At 38.7% G+C, this 13,862-nt stretch overlaps 1 protein-coding gene across 1 annotated transcript in view; it reads right to left on the bottom strand.

Annotated features, from left to right (window-relative positions):
• The window catches only part of tacc2 (transforming, acidic coiled-coil containing protein 2), a 72,092-nt gene extending 58,505 nt beyond the window's left edge, over nucleotides 1-13,587 (bottom strand). The window contains exon 1 of the mRNA XM_088352102.1: nucleotides 13,314-13,587. Coding sequence (XP_088208228.1) covers nucleotides 13,314-13,424 — 111 coding nt within the window. The 5' untranslated portion in view covers nucleotides 13,425-13,587. The remainder of the gene's footprint in view (nucleotides 1-13,313) is intronic.
• Nucleotides 13,588-13,862: the final 275 nt, after the last annotated feature.

The raw sequence follows: 13,862 nt of genomic DNA, 5'->3' as shown, positions 1-13,862 counted from the left end.
GTCGACGTTCCCATTGTAGTGCCTTATAATCCGGTGCTTCTTATGTATGTCAAAAATAGGACCAAATTTAATTTTTTTCGGGGTGCGCCCTATAACCCGGTGCGCCTTATAGTGCGGAAAATACGGTACATATAATCTAAATAAAAATACTAAAATTTGCTTAAAATAAATGAAAATGGTAACCCAGAAAAATAATTGGAGGAAGCCTGTAGAAAAATGTAACCAATAGTGTAATCTGAATACACTAATATTGCAGTAATATTACTTAATTACTTTCAAATGTGGGGTACAGCACCCCCAAATCTCTTCACATAGATGTTATTTGACTGATACTGGTGAAATGTGAGGTTGGGGAGAGGACGTTATCTTGCATTTGCGCATCAAAGTTTGCTATGACCACTCCACCACAGGAGGTCCACCCCTCCCAGGAGACTGGAACAGAGAGCTGGTACACGTCTGACCTCGCAAGGGCAGTCTGAATTTTGCCAGCAAGAAGACATATCCTAACAAGAAGAACTGGATCAAAACCCTGGCCAGTCTTGACCAAGTCTCAGTTCAACAAGCAGCCAGAGAACCTTGCCAAGTCAGCAGCCGAGCTTGATCAAGCTAGCGGCCAAAGCAGTGGGTCAAAGCCAGTGACCTCAGAGAACCCTCAAGCCACCAGCAGTCAACCTCTGCCTCAACACCCTGCATCCTGTGGTCATCTTCCGAACTGGGTCTCAAGCCTACCATGATTCTTCATCGCTCTACAGCCGAGAACTTAAAGACTGGGTGGTCATCGTCATCGAAGCAGAACTTTGCTGAACATCTCGGTGTTGCAAGGTATTGGTATTGGTGTGACGTTAAATGGGGAACTCGATCTAAATACAATAACGTAATAATCAAGCCAACCTTGTTGTCTATCCAAATGGTGCCAGTTTAAGTTCTCAACTGTTTTGTTTTATTTTCTTTTTATTGTTTTGTGTTCTATTCAAGCTTCTTCACTAAATGATTAGTAAACAAAATCCAAGAGTTAGTGTGTCTCGATTAAGGTATATTGAACTCTCAAAACGGTCAAAAAGAATTCACCTAATGTGTGTGTAGCCACCCTTCAGAATAACTAAGCAAGGTTTTTCATCCGTTTTCCTGACATAATGATCTAAAAACGTATGTGGTGCTCCAAAAAGGCGAGACGGGTTTTGAAAAGAATAAAATCGTCTCTTTTATTAAATTGGTCATAAATTGTTAAAATAATTTATTTCCCACCCATATTCGCTACACCGTGTTGTTAAGGGGTCCAACCAACCAAGAGTAGATTTAAAAGTAGTTGCATTTATTATTAGTGATATTTGTTTTTGTATTTTTACAAATCGTACCAATTTTTTTTTATGATCATGTAATCGTCGTCGTTAGTAGTGGTAATAGTACTAGTGTCGCAACGGTAAGTCTTTAGCTCAGGAGTTAATCTTTTTGATATTACAGAATATATGTATACGTATAAGCATTTTTTGCATACGTTTTAGTATTAGTTATTAAGCAGTATTTGACTTGGTAGTGACAAAGGTAGAAGTAAGTGGTAAAATTCAACTTACCAAATCCTCAGTGGTGCTGCCCTCGTTGCCCATGTCTCATCAGGCTGAGCGGCACCAGGACCCTGCAGGCCTTCCCGGGCTCTCACTCTCAGTTAAAGCTTTCTCCACAGAATGGTAAGTATGTCTGCAGGAATGTACACTTTATGTCCTTATAGGGATTAGAAAAATGGTGTGACACGCCGCCTACAGTACCACTCGCTTGGGTCAAAGTGCAACTTTAAGAAGGAGTATGTAAGATTATATCGAAATATTAAGAGGATTAGTGTTGGGTATGTTACTGTGGCCAGGTAGTAGGGCTACACAGACCACAGATTATTGCAATCATAACCTTTGTATGCGCACAGAATAAACCATCCCCTGATATAAAACCTACATGAGGGCTAGGGAAAACTCAAAATCCTCAACATGAGGATAATGAAGAAACATTGAGAAACAGCCATCCCCTTTCCAGTGTGACCAGGCTGCAACAGATGTTGCAATAACAAATACAAACACTCCACGACTTACGACCATTCGACTTAAAACTGTAGAAATGAAAGTTTTTTTCGGGATGTGGAAAAATATCCAGACATTACTGTAAGTTAGGTTTTGTATTGTGTGCACCTTTTTCCGAGTACAGGACAGTACTGTAGTGCTTCTTTCCGCCGCTACCGGCTTGTGGTGGTGCTGTGAGAGGTCAAGCAGAATCCACCCGGATAAAAGAAATCAGCTTACTCTTACGCTAAGAACTTTTTTATTGTTTAATATCTCGTGCATCCATTCAATATGGTTGGTGTAAAGTGTAAAGAAGAGGCGAGCCGTTTTATTTGAAATGAAAGTGGAATATGGAAGCTTGATGCGGTTGAGAAAATGGTTGGAATGTTTTTTATTTTGGCCAAATTTTACCACACAGGAGGAAGTAGTCTAACTCTTGAAGCCCATCTTCCAAAAGTAAGTTAAACTTAACTTTATTATCTTTATAGAGCATATTATTTTATGAAATTTGTATTTTCAGTACAAAACAATACAGGTTACTTATACAAGCCTTAAACATACTTATATAAAAGATGTAAAAAAAACAAACAAAAAAAACTGTTCTCGTAGTATGTAATTTTGGCTCTGACCAAATTGTTGTGAGTGTGTTCTATTGCAATGTCATCCGAAGTTGACTTCGTATGAAGTGTCACTGTGTTTAAATTGGGTTTCACTTCAAGATAGGTGAATGTAGGGCAGTTATAGAAGAGTGTCCCTAGGGGGCGGGCTTCTACTCTCGATTGCTTTAGCATTGTAAGCAGGTGGTTTTATTTGCTCCGTTTGGAGAGCCCTTATTATACCCACGTCTTCCTGTGGCGCCATTCTCGTGTCAGTTTTTCTTTTGGATTGATAAATTGAGGACGTCTTCATTTTTTGTCAATTTAAAATATGATTTGAACACGCTGTGTATGAGATTTATGTGTATAACTTAGTGTTGTTAAGGCACTTTCACGCGTTTTGCTGTGTAAATTCATTTCGAACATTAAGTGTTTCATTATTGTTAACGATTATTATTTAAAAAATACATACAGTAAGCAGTGTTACTTTTGGATTGATAAGGAATTAAAAGTGAAGGTCTCAGTCGAATCTCGACCTCTGCGCTGGTTCCCTCCACACCGACATCAACGACCCAAAACACAACGCAGACTGTCCAAGTGTGCGGGTGGACGGTACAGCGAACAAGGGTTACATGACTTTAAAATGAATCAGCTATATTTACTCACCACTTGTTCCAAAAAGTAATCTTTTCAGCAAGTACGAAACACCGCGTTTACTTGTATTGGTGGGAATTCCGACATTTTTATAGAGTTGGCTCTTTTGGCTCAGCTCACTAGAAGAGCCAGTCCCGAATGGCTCACTAAAAGAGCCGGTCCCAAACGACTGTTATGGTTGTCTTGTTGCTTTAATCCCTACATTATGATGTAACATTACGCACAGAATGACTTAAAAAGTGGGAAACATAAAGAAAAAGACAAAAATGAAAAAATAAACAAAATGAAAAGTACAATAATGCAAGGATGGGCAGCACGGCAGCGCAGTGGTTAGCGCTTGTGCGGCACAGTTCATGTCATGGGAACCTGTCGTGGGTTCAAATCCAGCTCCAGACTTCCTGTGCGGAGTTTGTATGTTCTCCCCGTGCTTGCGTGGGTTTCCTCCGGGCACTCCGGTTTCCTCCCACATTCCAAAGACATGCATTTCAGGTGGATTGGCCGGTCCAAATTGTCCCTAGGTGTGAATGAGCGAATGCGTTGTCTGTCCCTGTGTGCCCTGCGATTGGCTGGCAACCAGTTCAGGGTGTCCCCTGCCCACTGCCCGGAGATGGCTGGGATGGGCTCCAGCCCCCCCGCGACCCTAATGAGGATAAGCATTACGGCTGATGAGATGAGATGAGATGAATAATGCAAGGAAAACGGAGGGATAAAAGAAGAAAAGACAATACACTTTACAGTTTTATATGAACACAAAAACACAAAAAAATATTAAAACATTAAAAACCGGCAAAAAAGATGAAATACTAAACAATCATTACCTTTTTATGAGCAACAATTTTGAACTCAACAGCAAAGATCCCCACCCAAAATGCATATCAACCAATTACAGTGAAGAAAACAAGTATTTGAACACCCTGCTATTTTGCTATTTCTCCCCCTTAGAAATTATGGAGGGGTATGAAATTTATTGATTAATTTATTTCGTTGTAGGTGCATGTCCACTGTGAGAGAGATAAACTAAAAACAAAAATCCTGAAATCACAATGATTCCAAGTGAGGTGAGAAATCAGCCTAAAACAACACTACTGGAGTTGGTCAATGACCTGAAAAGAGCTGGGACCACCGTTTCCAAGTTCACTGTTGGTAATACACTAAAACGTCATGGTTTGAAATCATGCATGTCACAAAAGGTTCTGCTGCTTAAAAATGCTCATATCACGGCCAATCTTAATTTTGCATTTGACCATTTGGATGATACAGAAGAGTCATGGAAGAAAGTTTTGTGGTCAAATGAGACCAAAATAGAATATTTTGGTCATAATTCCACTAAGTGTGTTTAGAGGAAAAAGAATGAAGAGTACAATCCGAAGAACACCATCCCTACTGTGAAGCATAGGGGGGATAGCATCATGATTTGTTTTTTTTTATCTGCACTTGAGACAGAGAGGATGACTGGGGCAGTGCATTTTGAGATTTTGGGGAACAACCTCCTTCCCTCAGTCAGAGCATTGAAGATGGGTCACGGCTGGGTCTTCCAACACGACCCGAAGCACAGAGCCAGGAAAACCAAGGAGTGGCGCCGTAAAAAAAGCATATTGGGGTTCTAAGATGGCCCAGCCAGTCTCCAGAACTGAACCCAATCGAAGATCTTTGGAGGGAGCTCAAACTCCATGTTTCTCAGCGACAGCCCAGAAACCTGACTGTTCTAGAGAAGATCTGTGTGGAGGAGTGGGCCAAGATCCCTCCTGCAGTGTGTGCAAACCTGATGAAAAACTACAGGAAACGTTTGGCCTCAGTAATCGCAAACAAAGTGTACTGTACCAAATATCAACATTAATTTTCTCAGGTGTTCAAATACTTATTCGCAGCTATAACACACAAATAAATCGTTGAAAAAATCATGCACGGTGATTTATGAGCCATCTCATACGACTCAAGTCGGGTGCTGTCCAAACTTAACCCTCATTCACCTATTCTTTTGGTGCATTAGTGAATCCTGTATTTGTAAAAACTAACTACATGGTTGTCGCGATTTTGAATGGGGACATGATCCAAAAATACATGATGTAAACAACTCGGGGCAGAGTGGTAAACTGAGCCGCTGAGCACGACGTCAGGTTTGCAAGGGGGCTTGCCACGGTTGGCGTTCTGCAGCCAAAGTAACCCACCACCTTTGACCGCCAGTACAAATGACGTACAGTGGAACCTCGGTTTTCGAACGCCTCTCAGTTCGAACAAATCGGAGTCCGACCAAAAATTTTGAGAAATTCTTGCTTCTTTGTTCGGTCAAAAAATCAGAGTTTGAACGCCGGTAATGCGTGAATGCGTACGCTAGGGTGCGACGCTGAGCGGCGTACGGGTGTTGATCGCTCTTTTCGTGACCAACTGTTACCGTGTGCGGACGTGCTTCGTTTTTCTTTCGCTTTTAATATAGGTGTACGAAGTGTTTTAACCCCTAATTATGCCTCCGAAGAAAGTCAGTGCAAGCAGCAAAGTTGCTACAGGTGAAAAAAAAAACTAGTGCGTACAACTATTGCATTTAAGAAAGAAATTATAGCTCCACCATCCACCTGCACCTTCTGCTGACCACCACAAAGGTAAGAAATCCTATTCATAATTCTTTTCTTTATCCTTTTTTTAAATTTTTACACGTTCAGGTTAGCGTAATTTTTCGTACAGAAGATTGCGATAACGCGAACGTACGATTAGCCTGGGTTAGCTTCATGTTTACGTTAAACATTCAGGGTGTTGGAACGGAGCCCAACATTCAGGGTGTTGGAACGGAGCCCCCTTTCCAATGAACCCCTCACCACTTGTTGTGGAGACCTGGGTGCTAAATAATAATAATAATAATAATAATAATTTCCTTGTATTGTCATTCTGTGTAACAATGTACACAGAACGAAATGTCGATTGCATCTGACCCGATGCAGCCGCAGCCAAGAGAGGGCGCCGCCGACCACTTTTTAAGTCTTAGGAATGACTCGGCCGGGGCGCGAACCCGAACCTCCCAGTCTCAAAGCGGGCGCCTTACCATCTAGGCTACTGAGTTGTAAACGACCGGATTTTTTAATTTTTACACGTTCATGTTAGCATAATTTTTCGTACGGAAGATTACGATAACGCGAACGTACGATTAGCCTGGGTTAGCTTCATGTTTACGTTAAACATTCAAGGTAAACATTCAGGGTGTTGGAACAGATTAAAACGATTTACATTATTTTTAATGGGAAAAATGATTTCGGTGATCGAACAAATCGGTTTTCGAACAGGGTTCTGGAACAGATTATGGTCGAGAACCGAGGTTCCACTGTAGTTGTAACGGAGGAACATATAATTAGTTACATTACTCCGTTACGTAACTCTTCCGAGGACTGAGCACAACTCATATTTGACTCATACATGTCCAGCTTCACTCCGCCTGCAGGGAAATTTGTTTGTGCATCAGTGCCGTTTATAAGTGCGTATGCACAATTAGAAAGCAGTGACCTGAATATGTTCCATTTTATTAATAGATACATCTGCCTTGTTTCTCTTTTATATGACTGTTTTACCCCTGTTTATCCCTTCTCTTGTCCTCGGGTCAAAATGACCCGCCACTGTGTTGTGAAAAACCCCAGAAGAAATTCTCTATATTATATTTTACTTAACTTTAAATGTTATGACTTATCCTAGATCAGCCCCAACAGTAAATTTCCATTTAAGCTGTATAAAAAAGTACAAAATGGTCATTTAAATGACGACAATATAAGGGTTAAGTTCATAAATTGTTTACATTACATATATATTTTTTATGCAAACACGTCTTAAGTTCTATCTTAACTGACTATATGAACTGATATGTTTCATTTACGAGATTTATGATTTATTTGTGTATATACATAGATTATGTACACACAAGCACCTTATTTTCCTGAAAATAAACCGCACCTAAAAAGCAAAAAAATTCAGAAATTCATAAACGTAAATTCGTAAATGCAGTTACAATGAAATACTACAGGATTCTGTAATTATATGAGTGGTAATTCTAGATTTCATAATGGTAGTTTCTGGCTCTGTGATTTTTTTTTCTGACTTTTCTTCTGTCAGTAAGTTTAAATTTTATTAAACTAATGATTGAGTGCCCCTATAGACTGGAAAATACAGTGAATAAAACTGGAAATGCACGGTTACAATGAAATGTTACAATATATGGTGACCGTCTAGGAAAAATAATCAATTTATTTGAGTGGTGGAACTAGATTTAACAATTTTAGCTTTGCTGTATGAAAGAGGTTTTTCAGATTTTCCGATTGTTTTTGTTTCTTGTTGATTTCCTACAGGAGTTTAAATTTCATGAGCCTTGTACATGAGAACAATATCACAGATTAAATTTGAAGGTGTGCTTCATAAACCAAAAAATACGGTGTTCATATATGTACTATATAAAGCAAAATTTGTATATAATTTTACTTTATTAATATTATTTTTGCGCAATGTGGGTGTTAATGTCAATGCATTATTTTCAGATATACTGTACATACAATTAAGGCCAGTCTACATTCATTACCGTGTATGAATTACTTATCTATCCTATTATTATTTATCGTAATCTTAGTTTTTTTCTTCTTTCGTCTTTTATTGCATGTTTGTCTAATGTCATTGTAAACAATGTACACTGCTTAATGAAATAGAGACTATTCTATTCTATTTAACTAAAGCTAAAATGGTATATTCAGATACTCTATTGCGTTCCATAAATTGCCTACATAAAGTGAAGTAAAAAGGTATTTGAAAACCCTGCCATTTTTCTATTTCTGCCTCTCTGAATTTTTCATCGTAGGTGCATGTCCACTGTGAGAGAGATAAACTAAAAAGAAAAATCCAACACGACAACGACCCGAAGCACACAGGCAGGAAAACCAAGGAGTGGCTCTGTAAGAGGCATATCAAGGTTCTAGCATGACCAAGCCAGTCTCCAGACCTGAACCCAATCGAAAGTATTTGGAGGGAGCTCAAACTCAGCGTTTGTCTGTAACAACCCAGAAACCTGACGGATCTAGAGAAGATCTGTGTGGAGGGGTTGGCCAAAATCGCTCCTGCAGTGTGCGCAAACCTGATGAAAGACTACAGGACACCTTTGACCTCTATAATAGCAAACAAAGTCTACTGTACAAAATATTAACATTCATTTCCTCAGGTGTTCGAATACGTATTTGCAGGTATACCACACACATAAATCGTTAAGAAAAATCATGCATTGTGATTTCTGGATTTGTCTTTTTAGTGAGGACATATTGTTATTAATAGTAACATGACACAGTTAATGTTTGTTTTACACTGTTGCTCCTGCTGTGTGCCAACACTTCTCCACAGCAGCCCGCTCGCTGCAAGGATGTAATTTCAGCCTCCATGCTGCAATTGTGTCAACTAGTGGTCGTGTTTCAGAGCTTTTCTTTTATGCGCGACAGAAAAGCACAACAGTTAGAAAATGTGATGAAGGACTCTTTGACACCAGATATGGAGACTGCAACTTACTGCTTTTTATATCAAGTAGTCTGCAGAATAAAGCTGTTTAAAAAGCCAAACAGATTCAATGAAAGGTTTATCATTTGCAAAGAATCAAATATTATCAAATTGGTGGAAAATGGTGCAAATTTTGAGTACCGGTAAACTACAATAGTCTTTTTTGTTATTGATAACCTCATTGTGTACATTGTTTACAACGCGATTAGATGTGTCACTTCAGGATAAACAAATGATAAAAGATTTATTTCTTGGAAGAAATAAATAATATAAAAAGGTATATTAGGATAGTGGGGCAAAATTTCACAAGGTAACGTCTCTTATTTACACATATTTTAACCCATTTTTTAGTTAAATACAAACATTTATACTATAATTTAAAAAATGCATTGAGTGAATCAATGTATTACTTTAAAGTATTTTTTTCCAATCTGGGTAGAAAATATGAATTAAAATGGGAAAAATAATCTGCTAGACAAGATCACTTTATTTATCTTAAGAATGATTTTTATTCTAAAATGGAGTCAGATGAAATAAATAATACAAAGACTGAAACTATTAATCATACACCTTCATAAGTATCTTATTTTAAGATTTCTTTTGTAAAATAGCTAAATTAGATACTTAATTTAAGAAAACTTTTCTCATGTAGCATTGGTTTAATCAATTAGCTCATATTAAGTACCGGTACTGTTATTTTTAAAAGCGGATGAAAAGTATTTTAAAAAATGAACAAAATGGTCCGCTTAATAAGAAGATTTTGTTTATGTGAGGAAGGATTTTTCTTATTTTGAACAATAAATGAGATGAAATGTCTCAAAATAAGAAATGAGCAGGATTTTCAGCAAACTGTATTTAAGAACGTATTTTTTTGTATGCATTGGTATTGTGTCTTTTAAACAATATTTATGGATAAAATAATATGTAACAGGGGTCACCAACATTATTAAGCTCAGAGCTACTATTTCTTGCCAATTAGCGCAAAGGACAACCTCACTTGTTATTATTACGTTAATTTCAAGTTGTAATTATTAGAAGTACGGTTAAAAATGTCTCAGTCTGGCACTAACATATCATTCTTCATCACTGAGTGACTTACATATCTAAATTATAGGCTAATTTGAAGACAAACTTTAGAAGTGATCATGAATTTAAAGACATATATTTTCTCAAGGGAGTTAAAAATCATATTTCCCAGAGAATCACAATGACACATCACTGGTGAGCTATTTTCATAACTGGTCCGTTGGTTATTCAGGTGTTCTTATGAGCAACCTGACCTCTGATATATAGGGAAAATACGCTTAAAATAAACTAAATTTCCGTCTCACATTTCCTGAAGTAAATATCAAAGAGTATCAGTTTTCCAACTCACCACCGCCACAAGGAAGAGAAAACGTCCTCTCAAAGTTCTCAAAAGGTTCTCCGACCTGCCGTGTTTACTGGTGTGTCCTGCACGGAGCCTCAATTTCTCGCCTGCTATTTTTGCAACGCACGTGGGGTAAGCAGGTGGGGGGAGGCACTCAAGGCGGGGGTTAGGGTAGCCGGAGGTGAACAACCACCCCGAGGAGAAGTGAAGTGAGGAGATTCGATCAGGGGCTGGGTAGGTTAGGACAAGAGGGAGGAGACAGGACAAAACTGGAGCTGAAGAGGCCATAATTGCTCACAAATTCAAGTCAAGTCAAATCATGTTTATTTGTATAGCCCCGAATCACAAGGTGTCTCAAAGGGCTGCATGATTGGAGGAGGAAAGAGAAAAAAAGAGCAAGAGAGACCCAAAGAAAGACAGGACTGAAGGAAGAGAGAAAAAAGACAGGATGAGAGGAAGAGAGAAAATAGACAGGACGAAAGGAAGAGAGAAAATAGAAAGGATGGAAGGAAGAAAGAAAGAAAGAAAGCACGAAAGGAAGAGAGAAAGAATGAAGGAAGGAAGGAGAAAAGAAGGGAAAAAAGGACGTGAGAAAGATCAAAAGAAGAGAGAAATGCTGAAAGAAGGAAGAGAAAAAGAAATAAGGAAGGATTGAATAGGAAAAAAGAAGAGAGAAAACTAAAACAAAAAGAGCAATCGAGAAAGAGAGGAATAAAGGAAAAAATGGACAAGGAAGGAAACATAAGAAGGATGAAGGGAGAGAGAAAAGAGAAAAAAGAGGAGAGAGAAAGAAAAAAGCAAGAGAGAAAGAACAAGAGCCGGAAATAACAGAGTAAGTAGGTGCAAAGCATTGAAAGGGCAAACGTAACTGCCGCTTTTCGCAATTTTGGGTCCATAACCACATGTTCATGTTTAATAGGAAAATAATATTGAGCAACTTGACTTATCCTGAATCGAAATTTTCAAATCGGAAGGAAATAAATAAAGCTGCAACAACATTCAAAGTGAGTGTGTGTGTCCAGCAGGAAGTGAGTTTTGGCGATGGATCGGGGAACACTAAGTCTTTAGGACCGAGTGGTGAGTTACAGCCACAATCATTGTGTAAAATAGTCCAAAACCAACAGCTAAAGGGCCTGGTTTTGTTTATCTACCCATCGAAACCATAATGACTATTTTGCTTTACAGTATTCACAATCAAACTCAATGTTTGGGTACCAGAATCCTCCTCCAAACCAGGATTGCATTTGCAGAAAAAGAATCAGTATCGGATAGTGTAAGGAAACAAAACAAGAAAGTTTACCAGGATCTTCAGAATATAAAAACATCAACGCTACTCCTACACAGGCTTGACTACAAATCCATGTTAACATAATGTTGAAACACTAACTAGATCTAAGTGAAGACTCAGTATATGGCAGGATACCAACTGGTTGCAACTGAATAAAACATAAAAAATAAAAGGACACAGGGAATATACTGACGCGAAACAAACAACTCCATAATGTTCCAAACAGCAACCACCTCTTAGAGAACAAAAACATGAAAGGAAGACAGCACCTGACATTTTGTAACACCAAGTAAATGTAACTGAACAAAACATGAAAAAAAGATGTTTCAGGATATGTTGGAAAACAAAATAGCTCTAGCTGAAAAACAATATGTTGGCAGCTAACTCTTACAAAACAAAACGTACAAGCCGACAAATCAGGAAATATACCAACACGTAGAATAATAAAAGTGCCCTTATATACTCCCAAGGACTCTTTGTGACATCATGACAGAAAGTACAGAACATGACAAAACCACTTTCAGATGAACGGAACAGAAATGGGTTGCCAGAAATGTTTTTAGTCCAACAAAACTTCTTTCAAAAGTACTTCGCAGTCTAACACATTTTACTATGAAAAAAAACACACACATCAAGTAATATATTGTTATTTTCCTATCTATGTCAGAGCCATATAGTGACAAGCATAACAAGTGATGCAAAAGTCTGACCATATTGGATGGAAAATTTTGCTTATTTTAATAGTATTTTTCTCTTCTTACCACTTTTAAACTCATACCATGAATAAACAATGTCTACTAAGGCAGATGGAAGAGAGTCTTGCTAAATACAATTTACAATATTATGCTAGTCATGATAACATGACATTTTGTGGTTTCTCAATATTTCCCTGTTTTTATCTCTTGGGCGACCATTTTCAGAGTTAATGTCGAGGGATGATGACATCATAAAAAGCAGTGTTGTCATTATCCACACTAACTCTCAAAATTGCTGTCCCTAGGGACAGATAAAAACCTGATGATTTAGCTTTTTCCTCTCGCCCTGACTTCCCCGATCCCTTAATAAAGCATTGAGTGAAACGTTACGCATTTGGGTCCCCTGCTTGTATTGGTCGTGACAGAAACAATATACCCGAAAACTATAAACCCAGCATTACTCAACATTGCGCACCCTGGCTGGTCTTCAACTTCGTTGAATGTCTGCCAAAATGGCTTCGTTACATCGGGGGCAATCCAGAGAATCCAACCATTTTTCAAAACACACAAAAATTCCGACAGATAAATAAAAATCCGCCTAAAAGCATGTTTGCTTCGTTGGTCTTTGCTTATTGTAATCCGTTCATTTCACCATGTTATTTTCGTTTACTCGTAAAATGATTCCTTTATGGAATGTTTATTTTTTTAGTACCATGATGCGGGTCTGTTAATGATATTTTATCATGCACAAGGCGCAAAGTTACATTCAACTTGCTTCTCCCCCGACACATCTATTCCACCTGTCTCGCTCTCAGTTTTACATCGTTGCATAAGCCGCAGTGTTCAAAGCTTATGACAAAAGTCGCGGCTTATAGTCTGATTTTCACAGTACTTGTGGCTCATACAACTTTTGGATTGACTCCCGCTTTAAAATTTGTTTTTTTTCTAATTTTCTCAACAATCATTGTCGACTTCACTGCATTGTGAAATACGTTCGTAAACAAAAACTGTGAAGAACATGTGTTCTTCCTCCTCCATAGCAACCAGCATCTCCCCAAGGCTTAGCGCTTTGATGTCACGCATCCCCAATCAAAGCAAGGCTTCAACTCCCCTTCTTAACCACAACCTCTCAAAGACACGGCAGCATTCCCTGCGCTTTACCTCTCTCGTTGAAATTCCGATGCAGCCCCCCATCCTGTATTCCATATCCTCATCCGGCGAAGTGACTCGGGCGCTACAAGGCTCGCAGAACACCTTCCTGCAGAACTGCATCCTTTTCCCTCAGCCACGGCATCACCTTAGAAAAACAGCGCATCTAAGACACAAATGGACCCATTTGAGGCATTTTTTCAAGCCATCGCTCGATAAAAATCCACATTATACATCGGAGGGACATAGACAAGGATTCTTCTTATGTCAAATCTTATGCGAGTGTGGCACATGAATGCACAGCATCGGAGGAAACTGCTCGGGGAGGAGGGGGGATAATAAGAGTGCCTGGCCCTTTAAATGGCACAGGAGGCTGCAAGAATGAAGACGTAGTAGGGAGCTTTGAGGTGAGCCAAAATCATGGAGGAACTCTGGTGTTTAACCTATTGTTGTTGGTTATATTACGCCAAAATGTTCAGATATTGTTCATTTTGCGATTGTCGGATAGCTTAATGGACAAAGTGTATTGTTTTACTTCACATGGAAAGTCAAGGAAAAAGG

The sequence above is a fragment of the Urocampus carinirostris genome, chromosome 13, assembly GCF_059441175.1.
Source record: "Urocampus carinirostris isolate Australia breed hairy pipefish chromosome 13, RoL_Ucar_1.0, whole genome shotgun sequence".
NCBI classification, from domain to species: Eukaryota; Metazoa; Chordata; class Actinopteri; order Syngnathiformes; family Syngnathidae; genus Urocampus; species Urocampus carinirostris.
The sequence above is the reverse complement of the archived record's forward strand: the minus strand, read 5'-3'. Positions and strand labels throughout refer to the sequence as shown.